General features: G+C 41.2%; 1 protein-coding gene across 4 annotated transcripts in view; it reads left to right on the forward strand.

Moving 5' to 3' along the window:
• USP25 (ubiquitin specific peptidase 25) overlaps window positions 1–25,792 on the forward strand; it is a 100,176-nt gene that overhangs the window by 29,044 nt on the left and 45,340 nt on the right. For 3 of the 4 annotated variants that reach the window (XM_075516726.1, XM_075516718.1, XM_075516727.1), the window contains 2 exons: window positions 3,971–4,094; window positions 10,093–10,255. In XM_075516726.1, the coding sequence (XP_075372841.1) occupies window positions 3,971–4,094; window positions 10,093–10,255 (287 nt within the window). The remainder of the gene's footprint in view (window positions 1–3,970; window positions 4,095–10,092; window positions 10,256–25,792) is intronic. The other variant, XM_075516731.1, reaches the window with a different exon arrangement.

Here is a 25,792-nt window from a genome sequence, read left to right on the forward strand (position 1 = left end):
ATAAACATCATGAATGCACTAAGCCAGACTGTGTTGCTGAGCAGTTTCTTTGTTCATAAAGAAGGTTGTCAGAAGCAAACTTTTTTGTTTATTTAGTAGCCATGGCTTAGTTAAGAATGTTTGCATTTTTCTAAGACTATGTGATATACAGTAAGGAGTACCTTTATGAGGATGAGCCAGTGAGAACTAAAGTGTTCTGTGGCCTAAGTCAGAGGAGTATTACAAAATCAGCATATGTAAATTAAAGTCAGGTAACTAAATTTGGAGAAGTGGCATTATTCTTAATACATTTATGAAATGCATCCTTCAGCCTATCACAGAAAACTCATGGGTGTCTGATAAATACTTTGGGCAAAAGTCAGCTCCCCCCCCCCCCCCCCCCCCCCCCCCGCCCTTCAAACTCAGACCTTGAACACAGAAATAAGTTAGTCAGATAGGAAACTTCAGTAGATCAGTTTCATGAATGAATTCCAGTGCTAATTGCTATAAAATAAACAGTCATAGGTTTGCATTAACACTAAAATTGAAGTGAAATAAGTATTTTAAAAACTAGGTTAATGTTGAATTTATTAATGATCATGAGAGAAGGCAAAGTGATCATACTTGTAGAGTAACTGCTTGAAAATTTGACATCTTTTCACTCCTCCCCCCAAAACACCCCCCCCCCCCCCCCAAAGAACAGAAAAAGAAATCCCCATGTAAGAATTTACAAAACATGAAGATATTTTAAATCAAAACAAAAAAAAACCCTGCATGAATTTCATGTAGTATATGTACATTTGTATAATCTATAACCAACTGACAGGAATGCAAACTGTGCAGGCAAGCTGATTTTTTTTTTTTTAAAAGAGGAGTTTTGTCTCAGACTGTTCCCTTCTATTGAGATCTCCTCTTTGTAATCCTATAACTTAGGATTCAAGTCATACGTGAGCTGTTGCAGCTTAATGAGTTACTGTGTCAGCTGAGGTGCTGAAAAAGACCTTGGACCTGCTCCACGTACAACAAACGTGAGCTAAAATACATTAGCTTAAATCTCCAAAACATTTTTATTTTATGTCTGCTACAAACTAAAATGTTGCATGCAGTAGGTTACTGTGGATCAGCTGATATTTAGAAATGTATTTTTCTGACATGAGTTATGCTAGGTAAACCCTCTGTGATGTAAATCGATTGTACCACTCGCATGTGGTGGTAGTACCTGGCAGCAGGTCTTTGGTCTGCGCTGTACTGTCTTTTTTCATGCAGATCAGGAACAATGTATATATGGAAACAGCATTTGTAAAGAGAATACAGGATTCTCTTTAGAAATGCTATATTGGCTGCTCCAAAGACCTTGCATGCCAAAGGAAACTGTTGTGTTGATCTGCTTTCTGATAGCAAGTGGAAGTCAGGGATTTGGGGTTTTAATATTAAAGTGCTGTAATCACTGTTAATATGAATGGTAATAAACTTCTGAACACGTAGGGTGGTGGTATAGATTAATAAAGATTAAGGAGCTAGGGAGGTGCAAAGAGGTTGAATAATTTAATGAAAGTGTGAGTTGGAGTTGACCTTGATAGTTGTGTTGTTTGGTGTGGGTTTTTTTTTTTTATTACCACAGTGGGAGCTTTTGTTAACCACGTAATTTTCAGCTAGGTTATGAGTTCTTTTCTGGAAAATACTCCTCATATAAAGGAGCTTACTTTTTAATCCAACTTTCTTCTTTATTGTTGTATAAGAATTTCATTACTCTCGCCTGACTAGCTAAAGGAATATTCCCTTCTGTAAGTAAGTGATCGGAGTAATCCTGTACTTGTCCATCAGCATGTGTGGTTGCTGGATTGAGGGTTACTCCATCTTGCATTGTGACCACTATTATTACTTCCAGAAAAACAGCTTGTCTCCAGTGGAGATAAGGTGTTTGTGTGTGACTACCTGCGAATGGGTAGAAAATACAACATAAGTACCACATTTTAGAGTGTAATAGGTCGTGTGTGTGGTCAAGGGATCCTCTCATCACTGTTGACCTTTCTAGCCTTTCTCCTGCTCTCAGGCTGTAGACCAGAGCCATACTTGTGTGTGACCCAGGCTGAGGTATTATTTTAGCCCAAATTACATTGTTCTCAACATGGCAGCTCATATATCAAAAATCCTCTGGATGAGACTTCTGCTGGTGGTTCTTGTAATTGTTTTAGTACTTCTGAAGGACAATTTCAGGCATCTGAGTTGAAGTATCCTTCTGATATGCTGAAAGATCTGAGCTGACTATAAAAGACATAAGAATAAAATTATGAAGTGCTGCTTTTGTGGTCGTAGCATTTTTCCATACTTCCAGATCATGACAAATTGCCCAGTTTACTTTGCAGGTAAGAGTGCTTCCTTTAAAGGCTCACTAAATAAAATAGAAATTCAGCATCTTTATTTGGGGGAAACAGGGCTAAGTTGAAAACTAGTTTTTGATGTTAACAGAAAAGTTTCTTTTACAACTTTTTTTCAGTTTCAGCTTTCTGTGAGGACAAGTCATCCCATTTTCTGTTCATACACAGCTGTGGCAATGTTTTTTGTATCATAAGTTCAGTGCTTTATTTCTATCCAATGAGAAATGTCATGGACAGGTAAGCCCAGGGAAACAGGGGAAGCTGTCTCTCCAGTGAGTCAGCCCATCCAGGAGAAAAGTCAGAAGCTAGATGGAGAAGCTCCTTGGGTATGAGTAACTGAGCTGACCTGTGGAAGGAGAAATGCAGACAAGCTGCTCGGCTCTCTTTGTGAGCAATCATCAGTTTCGAATCGTATCTCTTTCTCTGAGAGTCTTTTAGCTTCTAATGTCCAAACTCCAGGCTGGAGAGTAGTCCCTTTCATAGCACTTTGGGTAAACTTTGGCCTTGGAGGGGGGAGACTGAAACCAGCCAATGCTCCGTGTGCGTGTCTGTCTAATATTGCACATAAGTCTCTTTTGCACTTCCCCTCTCTTTCTGTCTGGCTGACTTGCAAAATGAGACTTTTGGCTCTTGAGATCATGGTAGCCAATGACCTTGGCTTTTCTGAAGGTCTTGTGCAGCTGATGGACGTTCCTATTGTCCCTGGCTGCTCTGAAAGCATGGCTTTGCCCAATGGGGGACGGTTGGTGTCGCGGTGTGATGTGGGTAGTGAAATCCCTCCTTAAGCAGGAGAGGGAGTGCTGTCTCTACCCTCAGGAAACAGGGAGGTTTTCAGGGGATGTTAGTATCTGATTCTTTAGATAATGGGAGCTGGAGAGGAAGGCAGAGTAGGGTTGTTTTCACCTTCATTACCCAGTCTGTAGCCCATCCAGCATTCCCCATGTGTCCAAGTATGGATCCTCATTTTGACTTCAGTATTTGTTTTCTTAATTCTCCTGTTGAAATGGGATACCAGTAGACAGAAATCGGCTTAAAATACGTTCAGAAAAGGAATGCACAGACAGGACAGAAAAGAATTAGGTTAAGTAAGGAACTCTCCCACATGTTATGAAACTGTGAAAGTATTTGGCTCACCAGTGCACAGAAATACTTGTAGAATTTGAGGCTGTATTGGGAAAACTCCACAAGCGGTCCTCCATGAGGAGGGAAAACCAACTATGCTCGGTTAAGGTATCCTTTTTAAGAGAAGGTTGTGTTCCCTTCATCATGTGTTCCCTGAAGTAACTGATGATGGTAGCTGAAGTAATACAAGGGCTTTCAGAAACCATGGATTCCTAAACTTGTCCCATAGCTTTGTGAAACTTAAGATCATTAGGAGGAAGGAAGACTATTGCCCGTCATATCTTAGCAAGAGCAAGCTGCTGAGGTTTTTATCCAGCTTGGAGGCAGAAGGGAGCCGTTAGCAGGGTTAGTGGTTGGAAGAGCGCAGGGCACAGGAGGGATGGACTGGAATGGTGCTCAGCAATCCACGTGGGCTCTCTCTCCTCTACAGTAAGACTTGCCTTTCATTCTGTTTCACTTTTAATTTTGAGAAAGATAGTTTTGCTTTTCAGATGTGATTGATCTCACTGGAGATGATAAAGATGATCTTCAGAGGGCAATTGCCTTGAGTTTGGAGGAATCAAACAGGGCATTCAGGGAGACTGGAATAACAGATGAGGAACAAGCCATTAGCAGGTAAACGAACAACTTATATAAAGCAGAAATTAAATTAAAGAGTTGGAGATTGGCCTGTATTGCTTTTTTTAACTTTTAATTTAACAAAGAATAATTTGTTTACTTTCACTTGTGCTACTGATATGCCTGGCTTCAGGTTGTTGCTTTAATGTATTGTATGTTCTACACTGGAAAATAGTCTATTATGTGTGGGCTAGGATTTAATAGTATGTTTCATGTTGATGTATTTGTTTAAATATTGAGGAAGTAGATGGAGATAGGGGATATATGGTCATATTTAAATAGGACCTAAACGTAAAAGTTTCTTTTGTGTATCAGGTAAAAAAACCAATGAAAACAAAATGTAATTAAGAAGCTAAAAAAGTCTTTGTCCTGTTTTTTGCAGTGTTCATTTTACAATAACATTTTCTTACCTCCGTGCTAAGGCTGAGATTGAGGGAGAATACTATGACTTAAGTATACTAAGAGCAGCTGCTGTATTTTAGCTGACAAAGTATGTTATTAACCTATTTAACAAATAGGATTTATAAGCTTTGAGTGAAGTTAACTTCTTGGTTTAAAGTTTTATGAACTTAACTTTCTCAACTTGGGCGTGATAAGAGTCTGTAAGTTAACTTTTGGTCAGATTTTAAAATAACTTTTTGTACAGTGTGTGTTTATATGTAACTATAGATATAATTTTGAAATATTTGGGACTTGAACTAAGCCTGGGTGTAGGGTTGTGTGGGAGGGGTGTTGGGTTTTTTCATCTGTGGCTGGTCTTGGAAGGGATGTTGGTTTTTTTCATCTGTGGCTGGCTTTGTTCTAGGGGAAAAGGACAATGATTTGATCCTTGTTTAGAAGGTTAAGTACTGCCTCCTTTTAAAAGACTAATTTTATAAAAAATTGATTTAGATGGGGGAGATTCACCACAATAATTCTTTTCCTCCATTCACTGTATTTGACAGACTAAATGGCTTATCAGAAAACTCCAACTCTGAGAATATGGAGAATGTTACTTTATCCACAGTCGTTTTCTTTTTCCTTTTGAAAAATACATGTACTAATTGTGAGAATAAACATACCCCTCCCTCCCTCCTTCCATTTGTGATAAAAGCCATCTTGTTATATGAGTTTAAGATAACATATTTTAGGAGAGAAAGGTGGGATGAGAGAGATCTTTATTCTCATTAATAATTGGAAGAAGATTTTGGAAGAATAATTGGAAGAAGAAGGGATGGTTTTTTTCGAAGACCTCAGTATGTGCATGTATACAAGATTATGGTGGAAGTTCTGTTCAGCTCTTGCATGTTCCTTTTTGAAGGACAGAATTGTCATAATTACAGAGTTGTGATTTAGGCAGACACTCAGAAAGATGGGCCTATTTCTGGATATGGAAATCTCTTTCCATTTTTTTTTCCTTCCCCAAGCTTTGCCTGCTTCTGCTGTGCTCAATTCTTGGGAGCCTTGAAGCTTTAGGTGTTTTCCTGTAGACTTTGTTTTTCACTTCTCAGACTAAAAAGCCCTTTTTGGTCTTACCTGCTTAGTCCATAACTAAGTATTATAAATACATTCTACTTAAATTATGGCATATTTTTTCTGGTTGTAGAAAATAACAAAGTATGCAATTATTTTCCATATGTACAAAGGTATGTAGACAGTCTGTTCAGTTATATACAGAGAAAAATGTTGGTCGTCTGATGAAACAGAGATGTATACTTGATGGCAAAATTACGCACAAAAGCACATGCCAAATTAAGAGCTTGTTGCTACCAAGGGAGATATGGCCTGCACACTGTACCACATCTTCTGTACTTGCTGTAGTATTCTTTGGAGCATTTTTTTGCATGAATTAATCTCCTAAAGCCATTCAGAAGTATTCATGAAAAGATCCAGAGTGTATCATGGCATAAGAAAGGGAAATGGGACTTTGCTTGTGAATGGAAGCAGAGAAGAGTGAGAATCTTAGGGGTTTTGGCAGCTTTGAGGTATTAGATCAACTCGGTTACACACCAAGATACACCCTGAGTTGATGGCAAATTATGTCAGAGTTGTACAAATACAGGAGGTTCAGAATTCCTGATGTGAACTGTTCAATCAGTTTCCTTAAGGACAAGACTTCAGACTTTTTTTTTTTTTTAAATTGAAAAATCACTTTGTAGTTAACACCCCACAGAAGAATGTTGGCATTCCAATAGAAAGCACAGTATCTGTGCAGGACTTCTCAAAACAAAAAGTAGAACACTGTGGTTGTAAACAAGTCACTCTGCAGCCATTTACTTTTTTTTTTCCTAGGTTAAATAAGAAGCAGAAGTCAAATAGGAAGTCAATAATAAGAAAATTAAACTATGGAAATCTTTCATTTTTAATAATGCAGGATGTGTGCATATTTAAGTAGTCTTTGGTGTGGAGGATTTTTTTTTCAAAGGTATTCATAGTGTTTTAGAACCTAACTTGCACTGATTTTGTTAAGGTTTCCAAGGGAGCATTAATGGAATTTCTTGACTTGTGTAATTAATGTTGTAATGCACATAGAATTTCTCTTCCTGAATGTAATTGCCTTGTGCTACTTAATGAGGACAGATCTGATTTCTATGTAGGTGTTAAGAGGAGTGTGGCTGAAATGGCCAAGTGTCCAAGCTGAACATCCTGTACATGGCACGTTTAAAGTTTTTTACTATTCCCTCTTTTAATCTCCCAGGGAAATGTGCATGATCAGTGTATTTCCTAATATGACAAAGTTTCTCCTCTTTGTGTTACTTCTCATGGATTGAAGGAGAATGAGGCTAGCCAGATAGGGCTTCAATGGGGAAGCTAGTAAGATGACTGAAAGGAGGAATTAGCTGGCCTGTGTTGTGCCTAGGGTAGTAGCCATATTAAAATGAGAGCCCATACTATAGGTACATAAGGATGTGCACAACCCCTAGGCTTTTTTTTTTTTTTTTTTTAACATGGTCATTGAAACTGCTGGGGACTCTGCACTGTGGTTAAGCATTGTGTGTATAGATCAAAGGTGAAGCTGGGGAGGGATGTAGGGTTGGGGATATTCCTGGATGTCCAGCTGTAAGACAGTCACAGCATAAAGACCTTTCCTTGTTCTTTTAGCTGAGTAGCCTGCTGGAGTGGGGTTTTCTGCAGCATGTTTAGTGGACTTCCTCAAAATGGTTTGGTTGAACATTTGTGCTGTGGACTCACTTTGCCCGAGGCTTATTGCATTGTCTGGCTAGCCCTATGCAAGCAGCTCTGCAAAGCTGCTTGACTGTGCCCAGCTTGTTATGGAGAGAAATAAAACACTGCTTTCAAGTCCCATGCCAAGCCTGGCATTAACTAACCCTCATGCCAGAGTTTCCCTCCAAACAAGATTCCAACACTTGGAGGTGGGGAAGTCTTTAGTCCCGTGAGGCTAGAGACATGCCATACCCTGCACGTAGCTTATGGCTCTGCTGCTAGCGACTGCTGCTGTCGTTTCCAAAGGTTGCAAAGAGGGTGTTTCGGCTGCGTAACTGCTAAAGCCTTGTACTAACTTTCTGGAAAGATGCTAATTTTGTTGAGAGCAATGTGCGAGTACGATGGTTTGTAAAGGTAGTCTCCCAAATCAGGACTGTATGAATATAACGTAGTGAATGTTACAGTATAAGAGGTATACTCACTGTGCTGGTAAATACATTTATTTATGTAGCTTTTGAGCTGATCGTTAGGTTCCTGTTTACTGTGCTCACTTTTATTATAGTTTGCATCACAGCTATCATTATGGCTGAAATGAATTTGGCACATAGGGTGTGCAGCTATTGCATGTGCTTTCTGGGGACAGATAATGTTATGAGTAAAAATAAGGGAAAATATAATGAAGCTTTGAGAATCAAATACTTTGATGGAAACAGATTTGAGGTGGAGCTAGAGATGAGGAAATCCCTCACCTGCTATAATACAAAAACAAGTAAAAGAAAGAAATTTTAGTAGGTAATTAAGTGAATAAATGGTAATACCCTTGGGGTCAGGAAACTATTTCAGTTTGAGAATATATATTTTTCTGGACTTGAATATTGAAATATCTTGAAATATTCTTGAGCTTGGGGAAAAAAAATAGTTTGTTTCCTTGAAACAAAAGTGGTATGGAGTAGGTATTGTAGTCCTGTTACAACATCATTCTAAATTTATTCCAGTCTGTCAGAGTCTTCCTGTCAGTTTTAAAGGTCCCTTCAATTTAGTTTAAAGAAGAGTTTAGGTAATTCTACCTGAATGAGAAATTATTTGACATATGTATGACATTTGTATTGAACTAATTTTTAATGTCCCCATCAAATAACTTTTACTCTCAAAGCAGAGATACACTGGTCATCTAACACTTTTGAAGGATTGTATCAGTGAGAAGGGAAATGAATTTGACTGTTTCTTTACGTTTTGGGATTTGCATAGGAGATAACATTATCATTGCTAGTGTAAGTGTCTTCTACCACTGAAGAATCAGGTTCCATCCCTATGCATTGTTTGAAGAGATGTTAGAGCAGAAGGTCTTAGAGGATTATATACCTGTCCTTTCAGTGTCTTCTGAAAAAAGATGTGCTGTTTATGAGGTTATATGTCGAAAACTAGATGTCAGAAATTGATTAATCCTTAGGAAATTACAAGTTTTAGGTTCTTCCCGAGATGTATTGATACAAAAGTGGTATTTATACCAAATGGGCTCTGAAATTATGAGTGCTTCTATTTTTTTCCAAAATACGTAGCAATAACAAATTATATGTCCCCCAAAGCAGTTATCTACAGTGAATTCATATAATGTTTTATAGTTCTTGTACATCTTGTAAGATACCTTTTCTTACTTTGACAAGAGCATAGTTTAAAAGAAAAATTTACAGTTAGGAAACTGAGGGATTATGTCATGTGGTTGGTTCCCCCCCCCCTGTTTCTTTGTTTCTTCTAAGGTGTTCAAACTTTATCCTTTAGTAATTCCATTTACAGATCAGCCTAAACCTGCCTGCCTTTGTTTCGTGAGTCTAGAACTGAAGCGGGCAACCCTTCAGGCTGCACAGACTACTTCGATGCTTGTCCTGCAGCTCCTGAAATCCTGTGCTTGGCAAATGTAGTAGTTCAATAGCAGCTCTGCCTTTTGTATGATAGACTAGATGGTTGGGGATAGTAACTCTGTCAGTACTGCACACGCCAGGCAACTTCACTTATTAGTTAGAGCCATTGTTATATGGCCTGAATGTATCCGTCTCCATCTTTCTATTTAGAATATTTGGCTACCACAAATTACCTTTGAGGTGTTCCTTGTCACCAGGCTAAGGATACGTGCTGATATAGAAATACTGTGTTGAGTGAAGCTTGAGTTTGGGAGCATAACACACATCAGATCTTACTGTCATGTGAAATATTCAGCATAAATCATGTAGGAACAGTTTCCTGCAAAGAGTGTGGTCATTGAAATGTACAATTAACTTGTTGGCCGGCATTTGAAAAATTGTGGGGAGATGTCTTTCCATGGCTCATGAAGTAATTACTTGCTATGTAAGGTGTAAATACAGTTGCATAAGTTAAAGAAATGGAAGCTAAAAAAGCATCTTCCATTTTTGAAAGTTGCCTAGCTAGCTTTGGTTTCCTGTCAGTAGAAAATATTGGTGACTTTGTACTTTGCATATCAATAAAAGCATTTGTAGATGAAAGCACTACACTAATAGTGCTGCCCAAAATTTCTTGTTGTCCATCCTGTTTGAATCTGGTTCTTAAATGATTGATGACTTACAGACATGGCTCTTGTATCTAGAGCTCTCACAGGAGATTCACTCACTCACTGATACCATTTTCCAAAAGGTAATGGAATTACTGTAACATATCTAAAAGTAAAGCATCTTACTTTTGAAGACATACTATTGGATATAAATTTAAAACCAAATTCAGCAACAATAAGTTAGCGAATGATGTAATTAAGATGTCTGTATTAGTAACTAAAGGTGGTTTACTATGTCTTTCTTTTTTTGCTTTTTCTCACATTTTTCCCTCCCTTCTGTTCCCAAAGAGTTCTAGAAGCGAGTATTGCAGAAAATAAAGCAAGTTTAAAGAGGACACATCCAGAGGTATGGAGTGACTCTCCAAACCCTTATGATCGAAAGCGGCAAGACAACTGTCCAGTAGGATTAAAGAATGTTGGCAACACATGCTGGTTTAGTGCTGTCATTCAGGTAAGCACCCTGAATTAGCTGCGTATACTCTTCATTGTAGTTAATGTGAGGTGAGTTATCTTATTTTAAGTGAATTATTTTAAGTGAACTTAAGATATCTGTTTTCCTGGGAAGTTCAGGCCACTGCATGAGATGTTTTTGAGCATTATGTATTTATTGCATCTCTTAACATGTTCATCCATAAGTCTGAAGTGTAGAAAGCACTGTAGCATAACTAAGTGGAGTTTCAAAATGTTTCTGATTAAAAAGTTGTTGAAGACAAGACTTGAGTCTCTGAAGATCCAGGGTGTCTGCAGCTCATGCTGACATCAGTGACAATTGTGGATGCCTAAAAACATGTGAAAAGTGGATTACAGATGAAGAACAGACTTTTAATATAAAAAGGGATGCATGCAAATGACTGAAAGGGAGGTAGGTAGAGGAAATGACACCCTCAGTCATGGAGTGCTTATTAGAATAGCTACAAGGAAATAGATAGCTGAGTAGGGTAAAAGAAGGAATACCTGACAGAGAAGGAAGGAAACTTGTGAAGGAGGAAAGTGAAAGTCTGATATGGATGCGGTCATGTGTGGTTTGGGTTGCTTTACCTAATACAGCCAATATGTGTGCTCTAAGTCTGTTTTTGTGTATATGTAGCTGGATTAAAAGCTACTTCTTTTTTTAAAGATAAGGTCAATAGGGAAATGAGTACAGGTACTGCAAGTTCTATAGTGAAATCTAATGTTCTAATATCAATAATTCATTGTACATAACCTTTATGAATCCATCTTTTAAGAGCTTTTTTTAGAATTGATTGCTAAATCTGTACATGTTTCTGTAAATAATTTGTAGATATATTCATAACAATCCAAACCCATAGAAAACTGTGGGTGAAACTGGAATACAATAGGGAGAAATTTATTTTTAGTCTACAAGAAGCAAATTCAGCATATTGTAACTTTTCATAGTCTGACATTTTGAGAGGAAGCAAATAAAATATTTAATACCCATTTTTAACAAATTACTGTCAGGCTGAAGCACTTCAGATAAACTAATATTGTTCCTTTCATAGTGATGGCTGTTGTACTTCAGGCTGAGTCCGTTTAGATAAATATTCTGCCTAGCTATTTCTGCAAATGGATGCTTACAGAGGAGTACAAATAGTATGCATGATACTGTTCTGTTAAAACACTCCCAAGCCTCCAACTGCTTTCATATTGGGGGAGTTTCTTGATCCTTTGCAGTTTTAGTTGGTAATCCCCAGTGGACCTCTCTTATGTACTTGTCTCCCTTGAACCTTGCAAACTTCTTGCACTCATAGGGTCCTTTGAGTAGGAATTCCATAGTTGTGCTCCCTATTGCATGAAGGACTGCCTTGGTTTTGTTTGTTTTTTGAACCTGGCTCCCACTAGCTTTGTCTGGTGGCCTCCATGTCTCCTGGTGGACAAGACAGTTAAAAATTGATTGCCATTATAGTTCTGTGGACTGCTGTCATACTGTCTTTCAACAAGTCGGTAGTCTCTTTTTTTTTTTTCCAGGCTGACTGCTGGATTTTTGTCTATATAGAATCTGTTCTAACCTCTGATCCACCTTGTTTCTGTTCTCCAGATCTTTTCTAGCTCTAGTACCATTTTAGTTGAGGAACCAGGAAAGTTCTCACGGTGTGAGTGGGCTATGAATTTATGAGGTGGTATGATGGACAGATACAGGCTCTTCAGGAAAGACAAGTAGGGATGACAAGGAAGGGTGTTGCCTTTCTTGTGAAGGAGCAGCTCAAATGTATGTGGTACTTGTGTAGCACAAGATGACAGTTTAAGATGAGAGTTTGTGGGTCAGGATCAGAGGAGAGCCTGGTAAAGGTACACCCTGGTTAGTCTGTTACAGACCATCCTCCTCAGGATGAGGATGTGGACAAAGCTTTCTTTAAAGGCAAGGAAGTCTCTGGATCATGGTCTATGGTTCCCATGGGGAACTTTAATAAACATCCTGACACCTGCTGTAAGTCCAACACAGCAGGACACAAGCAGACCAGATTTCTGGAGAGTATCAGGAACAACTTCTTGATAAAGTACTGATGGGTCAACTAGGGGTGATGCACAGCTGGATCTGCTGTTCCCTAAAATGGAAGAACTGGTTGGAGATGTAGTAATGTGGGTACTCTTGACTGCAGCGACCATGAAATAGTGGAGTTCAAGATCCTGATGGGAGTGAGAAAGGAGTAGCAGGGTATAGACCCTAGACTTCAGGAGACCAGACTTTGGCTTCTTCAGGAAGTTGGTATCTGGGATCCCATAGGAGGCAGCTCTGAAGGGCAGAGGAGCTCAGGAAAGCTGGCAGCATCCTCTAATTGCAAGAAGGGTCCACTTTGCTCAGGGAACTCATGGCCAAGCTCCAATGCAAGCAGGCAGTGTGCAGGATCTGGAAGCAGAGAGAGGCTTCTGAGGAGAAGTTTGGAAATGTTGCTCAGGCATGAAGGGATGGTATCACAGAATCACAGAATCATATAGGTTGGAAAAGACCTTTAAGATCGAGTCCAACCATAAACCTAACACTGCCAAGACCACCACTACACCATGTTTCTAAGCACCTCATCCAAACGTCCTTTAAATACCTCCAGGGATGGCAACTCAACCACTTCCCTGGGCAGCCTGTTCCAATGCTTGATAACCCTTTCAGTGAAGAAAAATTTCCTAATATCCAGTCTAAACCTCCCCTGGTGCAACTTGAGGCCATTTCCTCTCATCCTATCACTTGTTACTTGGGAGAAGAGACCGACCCCCACCTCTCTACAACCTCCTGTCAGGTAGTTGTAGAGAGCAATAAGGTCTCCCCTCAGCCTCCTTTTCTCCAGGCTAAACAGTCCCAGCTCCCTCAGCCGCTCCTCATAAGACTTCTGCTCCAGACCCTTCACCAGCTTTGTTGCCCTTCTCTGGACATGCTCCAGCACCTCAATGTCCCTCTTGTAGTGGGGGGCCCAAAACTGAACACAGTATTCAAGGTACGGCCTCACCAGTGCTAAGTACAGGGGCACGATCACTTCCCTAGTCCTGCTGGCCACGCTATTTTTGATACAAGCCAGGATGCCATTGGCTTTCTTGGCTGCCTGGGCACACTGCTGGCTCATATTCAGGCGGCTATCAACAAACACCCCCAGGTCCTTCTCTGCCAGGCAGCTTTCCAGCCACTCTTCCCCAAGCCTGTAGCGTTGCATGGGGTTGCTGTGGCCCAAGTGCAGGACCTTGCACTTGGCCTTGTTGAACCTCATACAATTGACCTCGGCCCATCGATCCAGCCTGTCCAGGTCCCTCTGCAGAGCCTTCCTCCCCTCAAGCAGATCAACACTCCCACACAACTTGGTGTCATCTGCAAACTTGCTGAGAGTGCACTCGATCCCTTCGTCCAGATCATTGATAAAGTTATTAAACAGAACTGGCCCCAACACAGAGCCCTGGGGAACACCGCTTGTGACCGGCCGCCAACTGGAGTAAACTCCATTCACCACCACTCTTTGGGCCCGGCCGTCCAGCCAGTTCTTTACCCAGCGAAGAGTACACACGTCCAAGTCATGAGCAGCCAGTTTCTCCAGGAGAATGCCGTGGGAAACCGTGTCAAAGGCTTTACTGAAGTCTAGATAGACAACATCCACAGCCTTTCCCTCATCCGCTAGGCGGGTCACCTTGTCATAGAAGGAGATCAGGTTGGTCAAGCAGGACCTGCCTTTCCTGAACCCATGCTGGCTGGGCTTGATCCCTTGGTTATTCTCTACATGCCGTGTTATAGCACTCAGGATGATCTGCTCCATCAGCTTCCCTGGCACCGAGGTCAGGCTGACAGGCCTGTAGTTCCCCGGGTCCTCCTTCCGGCCCTTCTTGAAGATGGGCATCATATTAGCTAATCTCCAGTCAGCAGGGACCTCCCCAGTTAGCCAGGACTGCTGGTAAATGATGGAAAGGGGCTTGGTGAGCTCTTCTGCCAGCTCCTTCAGCACTCTCGGGTGGATCTCATCAGGCCCCATAGACTTGTGAGTGTCTAAGTGGTGCAGCAGGTCACTAACCATTTCCCCCTGGATTATGGGGGCTCCATTCTGGTCCCCGTCCCTATCTTCCAACTCCAGGGGCTGGGTACCCAGAGAAGAGTCGGCCCTGCTATTAAAGACTGAGGCAAAGAAGGCATTAAGTACCTCAGCCTTTTCCTCATCCTTGGTCACTGTGTTCCCTCCCCCACCTACTAGGGGCTGGAGATTCTCCTTAGCTCTCCTTTTGCTGCTAATGTATTTGAAGAAGTGTTTTTTGTTGTCTTTTATAGCAGCAGCCAGACTGAGCTCAAGCTCAGCTTTGGCCCTTCTAATTTTCTCCCTGCACAGCCTCGCTACACCTTTGTAGTCCTCCTGAGTTGCCCGCCCCTTCTTCCAGAGATCATAGACTCTCCTCTTTTTCCTGAGTTCGAGCCAGAGCTCTCTAGTCAGCCAGGCCGGTCTTCTTCCCCGCTGGTTCGTCTTCCGGCACCTGGGGACAGCCTGCTCTTGTGCCTTTAGGACTTCCTTCTTGAAGAATGTCCAGTCTTCCTGGACCCCTTTGCCCATAAGGGCTGCCTCCCAGGGGACTCTGTCGACCAGTCTCCTAAACAGGCCAAAGTCTGCCCTCCGGAAGTCTAAGGTGGCAGTTTTGCTGACCCCTCTCGCTGCTTCTCCACGTATCAAAAACTCTATCATTTCATGATCACTATGCCCAAGACAGCCTCCAACCATCACATGGCTCACAAGTCCTTCTCTGTTGGTGAACAAGAGGTCCAGCAGGCCACCTTCCCTCGTTGGCTCGCTCACCAGCTGTGTCAGGAAGTTATCTGCCACACGCTCCAGGAACCTCCTGGACTGTTTCCTCTCTGCTGTATTGTATTTCCAGCAGACATCCGGCAGGTTGAATTCCCCCACAAGAACAAGGGCTAGCGGTCGTGAGGCTTCTCCCAGCTGCTTATAGAATAGTTCATCTGCCTCCTCATCCTGGTTGGGTGGTCTGTAACAGACTCCCACCACAATATCTGCCTTGTTGGCCTTCCCCCTGATTCTTACCCATAAACACTCCACCCTATCATCACCATCATCGAGCTCTAAACTATCCAGACACTCCCTGACGTATAGGGCTACCCCACCACCTCTCCTGCCTCGCCTGTCCCTCCTGAAGAGTTTATAGCCATCCATCGCCGCACTCCAGTTGTGCAAGTCACCCCACCACGTTTCCGTGATGGCCACCATATCATAGTTTTCCTGATGTACAATGGCTTCCAACTCCTTCTGCTTGTTACCCATGCTGCGTGCATTGGTGTAGAGGCACTTCAGCTGGGCTGTCACCCGTGCCTCCTTCATAGAAGAACACCCCTTGCGTGCTTTGAGGCATTTCACTGGCGTTTCCCTCTTGGCTCCCGTTGCCTCAGTATCCCCTGGCTCAACTCCGCTCGACTTTGGCTGTGCCGCAGCGTACCCCCCACATCTCAGAGACACAGGCCGAGTGCCCTCGCTGGCACCCGCTCCCTCTAACCGTGGCATGCCACCCCTCAGCTTCTCTCAGGCAAGCCTGATATTATCCCCCTCCCCCTTCGAGTCTAGTTTAAAGCTCTGTCGATGAGCCCCGCAAGCTCCTGAGCAAAGATTCTCTTTCCCCTTTGAGAAAGATGAATCCCATCAGACGCCAGCAAACCTGGTGCTGTGTAGGCCATCCCGTTGTCAAAAAAACCAAATCCGTGGTGATGACACCAGCCACGGAGCCATGCATTAATAGATTAGGCGTCTCTGTTCTTTCTTGTGTCACTGCCCACCACTGGAAGGAGAGAGTAGAAAATAACCTGTGCTCCAGAGTCCCTTACTAGCCATCCCAAGGCCCTCAAGTCTCTTTTGATCGCCCTAGGACTTCGTGTTGCAGCCTCATCGCCCCCCACGTGGAAGAGCAGTAGGGGGTGATAGTCCGAGGGCCGTACCAGGCTAGGGAGTATCCTCGTGACATCCTTCACGCGGGCCCCAGGGAGGCAGCACACTTCCCTAAGAGGATGGTCCGTCCGGCATATCGGACCCTCGGTTCCCTTCAGAAAGGAGTCACCCACAACTATCGGACCCTCTTCCTCATGGAGGTGGTGTTAATACGAGAGGTACGTTCTTCTGCCCTGGGCGACACCTCTGGTGTAGATAGACTGTCGTCCCCATCCTCCACTGACTGGCCTTCCACGTCCAGGGCCTCATACCTGTTGTGCAGAGGCACCTGGGGGGGCGAGGCGGGCAGGGAGGGCCTTCGCCTGCTGCCACAAGCGCCGACTCGCCTCTGTTCACTCTCCTCCTCTGAGCTGCTGCCTTCAGCCTGGCCGGGGGGGGGACAGAGGATCCCCTTGATCGTGGGTTCTTACTGGCAGCTGCTGCTGCTCCTGTTCCCATCTCAGGGGGGGCAGAGCATGGCACCACCAGTCGATCTCTTTTTCAGCCTCCCGGATGCTCCTTAACCTTTCCACCTCCTCCCGTAGCTCTGCCACCATGTAGAGCAAGTCATCCACCTGGTCGCACCTCACACAGCTGTCCGCACGGCTGCCATGCGTGAACAGTGAGAGGCCCAGGCACTCCCTGCAGCCTGAGACCTGCGTGGCCGCATGTTTTCCCGGCAGCTCCGTCTGGGTAGCCACATCCACTCTGGCGAGCACAGAGGGCATCGCTTTCTGACAAGTGAAGACCATAGTTGAGTTCCTTCTGGAAGGATGGGGACTACCAAATGAACTCACTTCTCACAGTTCCTCTTGAGCTAGTAGGGTGCCTTCGCCTTCCCTGCACTCCCTGCCTGCATGAACTGCCGCGCAAACTGTGAACAAAAGTCACCAAAAGTGAACAAAGTGAAAAGCAACAAAGTGAAAGCTAACCTACAGTTGATGTCTCAAGGGATGTCTAGGGGAACAAAAAGAGGTTTTGATGCTACACTAGTCATAAAAGGCTGAGCAAGGAGAATGTGGTTCTGTTGCTGAATAGAGCAGGTGATTTAGTGACAACAGGCTTAAATAAAGCTGAGGTACTCAGTGCCTTGCTTGGCCTGAGTCTTCACCGATGAGGTCTCCCAGACCACTGTTTAGTTGGGGGAGAGGAGCTAAGATTCCTCCAGTGGTTAAGGACTGAGTCAGAGATTATGTGAGGAAACTTCACCCATATAAGTCCACAGGACCCACTGAGCTGCATCCAGTGGTGCTGAGAGAATGGGGGAAAGTCTTAGCAAGGCCACTCTGTCATCTTTGAAAGGTCATGGAGAATCAAAGAGGTTTCTGCTTAACTGTAGACAGGCCAAAAAGTCAACCTGGGAAGCTATGGAATGGTCTGCATTAGTTGACCTTTGAGAAGATGGAGCCAGGCTATTCACGGCAGCGGATGTTGGGAGGATGAGAGGCAATGGGAGTAAGCTGAGATAAGAGAGGTTGCCTGGACATGAGAAGCATTTTTCCCCATGGGGACAGGCAGGCAGTGAAGGTTGCCCAGAGAGGCTGTGCAGGCTCTGTCGAACCTTGAAGGCTTTTAAGACATGTCTGGAAAAAGCCCTGAGCAGCCTGGTCTGATCTCACAGGTGACCTGCTTTGAGCAGGAGGTTTGACAAGAGACTTCTGTCAGTCCCTTCTGAGCTGAATTACCCTATGATTCTATAGTAATGTTTTCTGTTTCATTGTCTGTCTTTCTTAATTATTTTATTCTGCTTTTAACTACTTCATGCTTTGAACTGATACTTTCATGGAACTATCTGTCATAAATTCAAAGTTTTGAGTAATACTGGTTAGCTTGGTGCCCATCATTTTCTATAAATTTTAGGGTTGCTTTCCACCATGTACCTCACTGTACACTTATCTGTGTTGAATTTAGCTTTCTTACTACATAGTCACTCAGTCCCATATGATCTTTCTGTCAGTTCATCTTTGCCAGCTCTTGTTTTTACTACATTGCGTATCTCTGTACTGAGGAAACTTGGTCATCTTGCCACTTGCGCTCTTTCCTAGATCACTTGTGAATTTTGCTTACCAGCACAGACTCCCGCACAGACTTAATCAATTTGCAGTAACCTCCCTTCAGGCTGGAACAGATGGTTTGCTCCTGCCCTTTTTTTCTTTTTGATTGCCTATTTGCCTGTGCCTGGACCTTCTATCTTACCTCATTGCTGCTTAGTTAAAAGCTTTTGTTGAATGACTTCTTCAGAAATTACTCTGAAATCCCAGTAGACTACATAAATTGGATTGCTGTTATCCATGTTCTTTTTGACTTCCTGGTGTTGGGTGCTTTTTTTTTCTTCGCGTTTTTTTTTTTTTTTTCTTTATGGGCAGGATTTACTTACCTGCAGGTAATACTTCGGTAATGCTGTAGATAATGAAATGGGAAGACTTCTTTATTTGTTCTACCACATCCCTTCCCACCGAGGTTTTTATGTTCTTAGGCCTCTTTCCTTTCAGCATCTAGTAATCTATCAGGTGTTTGAATTTTCCATTTTCCTGAGATCTTTTGATGTTTCTCTTGTTCATCTCTCCTCCTTTCCTTATTCCTTCACATGCATAGCTTTTTCCAATAGCAGAAACATTGTATTAGTGCTAATATAGAGAAACACTTTATTTCCGTAAAGTTCTTTGTGGAGCTTATATGACTTGGCGTTTTACCTTCTCTGTTGTGTAATCAGATTTTATATTCCCAAATCTCAAGATGACTGATTTTAAGTGTATGTGCATTTCTATAAAAGAAATGTTTATACATAGGCAACTGCAAATGTTTAAATAATTGTTTTCAAGGAAACTTGGATTTTAATTCATTAACCACAGAGATAAGAACAGAAGCTAGGGAATTTAAAAACCTATGCTAGACCTATGATCTCATGTTATTTATATCCAATGTGCAACTTTATACCTTGAAAATGGATTATAAAGAGGGCTAGCTAGTTCTTATGGTCACCACCCATATTATGTGGAAATCTGTGGCATTTGGAATTATAATGGTTTGATCCTAAAAGATAGTTAAACTTCTGTATTTAGGTCTATAGAATGTAATTCAAGTAAACCACTGAAAGATTTATACCTTCAGTTGGTTGAAAATTTAGATTATTAATATTGTCTGCCAGCCAGGAAGACTTATGTTTCAAACAACCATCCCAGGAAATTTAATGCATGTTAATTTAGAGCATTAGCTAATACCATATTTATTTATCCACAGGGCAGATTGACTCCTTGGGTTGCATTGACTATGTAGAAGTATTTTCAAGCTTTCTTTAGGAGTCTTTTGAAACCTGACACATCACATGGGTCAACAATGTCTAAATGTTAACTACTGTCAGTCACAATGATATATTGTGTAATGTAATCTAAAACTAAATTGCAAAGAAACAAAAATCTTTTTCCATCTATTTAAGGCGTGCTTGTTAAGGAAAAAAAAAGCTTTTGACATTTTGACAGATTCCTTATGCAATGTATGTTGTTTTTTATAGCCACCAATTAGCTGACTTAGTCAAATGCAATCATCAATGGTTTGTTGTATTAGGAGCATGAAATTCCTTAAGATATGTTTGCAGTGAGTGACAGCAAACCCTGACAAGATTCAAACATTGCTAGAAATACTGCCTTTTAATATGTACTTATTTGTGCGCTAGAGAAATACACACATGTAGAAGTCATCCTCTTCTGTAGGGGAAGAGGGGAGTTTCTCTTCAGGTAGCTCCAAAAGAGAGTTTTGCTTTCAACAGTTACATTCAGCATCATTAGAATGAACAGTAATATTTTTTTTCCACAGTGTAACTTCTAAAAATCCGTCCTGCTGTTGAAGACTTTTGACTTGATAATAACTTGAATTTAAAACTAAGTCCTGAAGAAAATATGTCAAAACAAAACTCTTTCAAATCATGTTCACTTCTTCCTTACCTGCCAAGAAACAGAATCAAGTCCCTCACTGGCTTTTCCCACCTCCTCTTGAACTTGTAATAAACCTACATTTTTGACAGGAGTTCACCCATACATGCTTTTGCTACTGTTTAGTTAGATTAACTTTTATAGAAGGATCCCTAAATCTTGAGGTTTTAGAATATTTCTAGGAGGTTGTTTGTGCGGGCTGGTTTGGTTTTTTTAATTCTCATTATTGTAAGTGCATATATCTGCTCTTGAAATAGAACTTAAGATATCAAGTTCTTTAAGGAAACAAAACACGAATATACTACTACATGTTTTTCCTTCCTTTTTTGTAGTAGATTTCAGTGGCTCACTTGTAAAAAGGTAACTTCAGAATTTTCCTTGGTTTTAAGAGTTTATAGTCTGAAAATGGCTTATAAATAATATATTTATTGAGTCTGTGAAGTGGCTTCTTTGTATCACGCTGAGCATAAGTTAAGTGTTTGCAGGGTGTAGGGTGTATAAGGCAGGTAACTCGCAGGACGTGGATGCACCATTGGAATTGTGTCTGTAGGCTTGCTGCCTCTGCAAGTTGTCTCCCAGGTGTTTTGCTTTAAGACAGTGCACAAGACTAACTTTATCTTTTGGAATTCCAAGTAGGGTTTCAGTCATGTGCAAGAAGTAATGCCCTGGCAGTACTTGCCCCTTGAGAAACGTGTTGTGGGAGATACCGAGTAGTTGGTCGTATAGTGAATATCATCTACTCAGTGCACTAAGACAAATTTCTGATGGAAGGAAGAAAATGTGTGGGGAATCACATGAAAATTGTACTGTAAATGCTGCTCTATTTTCCCTCCCCCCCAGTACAATACCTAAATGCGAGATGCAGCATTTTCCTGGGTCTCGTGACTTCCCAAGGGCCTGTCCAGATTGTAGCTCTTCCCTTTACCAAATGAGCTATCCCAACAGGACAGCTGGGGGTTGGCATCTCCACACTTTTTCTCTGGGAGTCTGTCAGAGTCTGGTTAGTCATTCAAAAATGAGCCTTTTTTTTTTTTTTCTCCCCCCTTCCCCAAAAGTGCATAGCTTGCAGAACAAAGAATTAACAAGCTACTGTCTTACAAGCATAAATTTCCATGGCTGCCCTTTAACTTTTATTTTCAGGGTCCCTAATACCACTTCTGGCATTTTACTCTGTTGCATTGTGTTTAGGAGCAGCCGCCTTGCTTTCCTGAGTTGGGGTTAGGATCTCATTTGATCCTAAGCTTTTGGTTCTGGGAAGAAGCAAGCCAGCTTGATGGGTGAGAATCAAGCATTTTCTTCCCAGTTGGTGGTTCGGCTATTGTTCTTACCATCTGTGAAGCAGCCTACCAGAAGTATCTAACTTTTGCATTGTTTTGTTTGTCCTATTTGTCATGTTGAATGGGAATGATTGTGATGGATGATGTGGTAGTGCATTAATACCAAAAAGCCTAGTATTATATAATAAGAGTTGTGTATACGTACATTGTACACGACTCCCTTGCTTCCTTGGGCATGCAGTGGAAAGTTGCATGTTGAAGAACATTTGGTGCACAATCCCCATTTGAGTTAAAATGGTGATTGATTGGAATATTTTCTTTCCACTATTTTCACAGTGGAACAGCCTGGGGCAGGGGTGGGGCGGAGAGGAACAATGATGTTGGAAATCTAGTTTCTTGCTTTCCCTCCTCCATCACTCCCTCTGTTCCCCTGTTGAGTAAAGATCGACCTCTCGCTTCCAAGTTCAGTCATCCTATGATATTTGCTGACAGGGTATTCCTTTCCCTGCTTTTTGTTCTTCTCTGTGGTCCAGTTCCCTTGGGTTGCTTGTGTGATTTTTTTTTTTTTTCAAACTCTTACCTTATATTTAGTGGTATATGATATTGCAAAATTTCTGTTGTGAGGGGTTGGAAAGCTTTAAGGGATGATGGCTTTAGCTTTGACTCATAAATAGTTGTTCATTTAATTAAAATAAAGGATACAGAATAAGTGTTGGGTTGTGATCCTATGTGCAGTTCCTAGGTTTAGAAGGGCATAAAACCATTGCATTGTTTAGGTGTGTTGTTTAAGGTTATACCACAAACTAACTTCATGTGATTGTGCATTTAGGCAAGAAGTTGAAAACTGTAACCATGTAAGGAAATGTTGGCTGTTATTTTATGTCCTAACAGATTTTTTTTTTTTTTCTTGCTTTGAACATGTAATAGAGGAGTGGTTGAATGGCATTTTTTAGTATGTGCCAAGACACAAGTATAAAGTGAATTCTTCTGGACACATCATACTTATCTGTCTTCTGAATTGCAGTCATGTTCTGAGTTTGTTGCTATAAACAAGTAAATGTTCTCTAAATGCAGGCTGGTAATACCATGGTGAGCTGTTTGTTTAAAATGTTGACTTAACCCAAGTCTGCTAGAGGTCTTAAGTTAGCTTGACTTTCTAGGTCAAACAGTCTGAAAGCTGTTTTCCATCTTCTTCCATGTTACACCTCAGCCTTTTGGAAAAGCAAAACATGACAGATTAAAACTGCATTTTATACCTTGGTTTTCAGCTGTTTTAGAATGCTGATTGGTTGTCTGTTTACAAATAAAAATGTCCTTTTTGAGATACTTTCCAAAGCTTTTAAGATCTGGGGTTGAATCTCTCTGTGACTACATGCTAAATGCTAAATGTTTTCCTGACCCCTACCACTGTACATGTGGGGTTGTTCTGCTGAAGTTCAGCCATGAGATAGTGTCCTACCTGTCTGTAGAAGTTCTGTTTCAGAGAGGGAGAGAGAAAAAACTCCTCTTCCTATACTTTCACAATTAAGTTTGAACAGGAACCTGCTCAAATCCCAGCTTTGAAGCTGTTTTCCTCTCTTCCCTTCCCTCTTCCTTACCTATAATTTTCTAAAGAAATGCAAGGATTTTCAGGAAGGCCCTTGACCGTGCCAAATTCTCAGTGTATGGAAACAAGCAGTATCAGAAATATGTTTTGGGTGACTTCCTCATTTTCTTAAGTTTTTGTTTGTTTGTTTGTTTGTTTTTCCCCTCTAAAAGGTAGAAGACAATACACAGGGCTACTATGTGCTTAAGAGAATATATTTAAAATTCTCTGTAGTCTTGTTACAATAATTACTTTCTGCATTGTAAGTAAAATGTTTAAACTAATTTCCATATACATATAGCAGTCAGTTTCCTTTTTTGTTTAAGCATTATAGGAAGAATTCTTGTTGTATTTATGCTTGCTGACTTTTACTGCTATGCAATGCATGCATAGGCTCAAATATAGGCCTGATGACCACATTTAATGCTGTTATTAGTCTCTATTCTGAAAACAGGATTTACCACTGACATGAGTAAGATACGCACAAGTGGAGTAGGAGGCAGCCCCAGTGTGAGTTATAAGGAGGTGCTGGTTGGAAAGGAGCGTAGTGCAGGAGCAGAGCAGCCAGTGCAGTGGCAACAAACAGCCACTTCATGGACTTTGTTGTGAGAAAAGTAGATTCAAGAATAGGAACCAAAAGGTAAAATAGTAAAATAGATCAATAAACAGAAAAAGTGGGGAAGGCCTTAAAGAGGAGGGAGAAGTGATTGTCCCAGATCAGTGGTATAGAGTCTAAAAGACATGAAAGTTGGAGAGAAGTGGATTTAGTTGCCAGTGAAGTTGCTTATGTTTTTGCAATGTGGAGCTTTGCTGGACACTAATGTTCAATCTGAGGCATGCAGGAGTGTTAAGTCGCTAGTAAGCCCAAGTGCAGTATTTAGGAGTACTTTTATTTTGAACCCTTAGCACTTCAAATCAGTAAATTTAAAGTTCTTAATGTTATTGGAAGGAACATATGATAATGCGTGCAGGTGGGAGCATACATTCCATAGCGTTCTGCATTTTGTTTTAGATTATTGGCGTGAATAAAAAGTTAACCTAATAGTGGCTGATCTACGCCACTAAAACTAGCTCTGTATACAGTAAACCACTAAAGTTGTTTATAAAGTGAAGCGAGAACATAAGTCTAATTAGTCATGTTGGCAGAGGCAAAGTATTCCAAATAATATACTTAATGACATAGGCAGAGCTCTATTTTTGCTTTTTATTTTTAGAACAATAGTAATGTATTCATTCTTTAAGATTGCTCTCTGCTTGCTATACAAAATGAAGGTAGAAATGGTCTCTGCTTTGTGGCTTTAGAATCTGAACATATGTAAAATTGGAAATGTATAAAAGGCCCCAGATGACTAAATGAGGCGAATGGGTGTTGCAATGTGTTAATGCATATATAAGCTTTAAACTTACACAAGATCATGTTTTAGCTAAATACCAGTACCTGAAGCAATTAATTTAGGAGCTCTATAGGAATGCATACTTTTCTTTCTCCCTGCCGAAGAGTTGCTTTTCAAGCTGTACCAATAAGATGTATTTAGGTTTTGGTTACTAGCCAAATTAAGTCCTTCCTAAATTTTCTTTGCCAAAATTCAAGTTAGTCTTTGTATTTTTCTTGTCTTTGTATTAAATCTCAAGCCTTGGCACTAATTTGGACAAATTCCTAGCCAGTATTTGCTGCTGACACATAGGTATCATTATGCACACCTACACAAGTTGTGGCATCCCTTGCCTATTGGTAATACCCTTCACTTTGGTAAAAGGGAGCCTACAAACTGGCCTGCCACAAGAATAGAAATTGCACAACTTTTCTTGGGCTGCTCTAAGAGAAACCTGAATGATGACCACGTTTCACAATATGCCAGTGGTGCTCCAGCTGTCTTCCAGTAGGTAGGTCCTATTTTGTTTGCTAAGCTTCATTTCCCCTTCCCTTACTTACTACCTTAAGAGAAGTTTAGGTTTTCTGCAGTCATTACAGCAGTAGTCAAGTGTATTCATTCTGCTTAAGCATCCTAGATGATTTTCTGCCAGATGAGAATGTTTTTGTCATCTTGCTGACTGGTTTAGCATTAGTAGCCTGAGTCACTTTAATATGTGTTTCACAGATCAATTTGAAAGTCACTCCTTCCTTCTAAGCTTAATCTTTATGAATTGAATGGAAATATGGCTATGTTCATAGTATTACGAATTTATGGTTTTCTTGTAAACTTGTTGAAAGGTGATCAATATGAAAAATTCCCCAATTCTTGCACAAAATTTTTTGCTTTTTTGTTCTCAACAGTGGAAACAAATACAAAATTGCTAGTCAAAGAAAACAAAAGGTTTTCATACATCTGCTACCGAAACATCTGTTTTTATTGCCCTGTGCTTGCAGAACTTGCAAGAATCGATCAGAGGGAGCCTGTCTAAACCTCTGTGCAGCAGCTTGATAGGTCATCTTTTACCTAGACACAGAAGTACTGTTTTCCTGCTCTCCAAGTATTGTTGATATCAGTACCTTTACTATTTTAGGACTCTGCTGGCAGCTCTTAATGATCTGTGTTGCATGCCAAGCTTTTATGGATTTAATACGCTGACTAATTTATATTCTTTCAGTATTAATGTAGCATCACAGTTCTTGAATGTTAAGAATTAATCCTTTACTCAGGCAACCTAAATTCTGCCAAGGTCCTTATATTTGATAATCCTAGACATTAAGGGGGAAAAAGAGATAGGCAGGGTATTTTAGGTGAAATGAAGGCAGCTTATATTCTGAAACTGTGTTTGGAATCTATATGATGAGGGTAGACATTACTTAAAGAAGTGAATGTTTTT

The sequence above is a fragment of the Mycteria americana genome, chromosome 1, assembly GCF_035582795.1.
Source record: "Mycteria americana isolate JAX WOST 10 ecotype Jacksonville Zoo and Gardens chromosome 1, USCA_MyAme_1.0, whole genome shotgun sequence".
NCBI classification, from domain to species: domain Eukaryota; kingdom Metazoa; phylum Chordata; class Aves; order Ciconiiformes; family Ciconiidae; genus Mycteria; species Mycteria americana.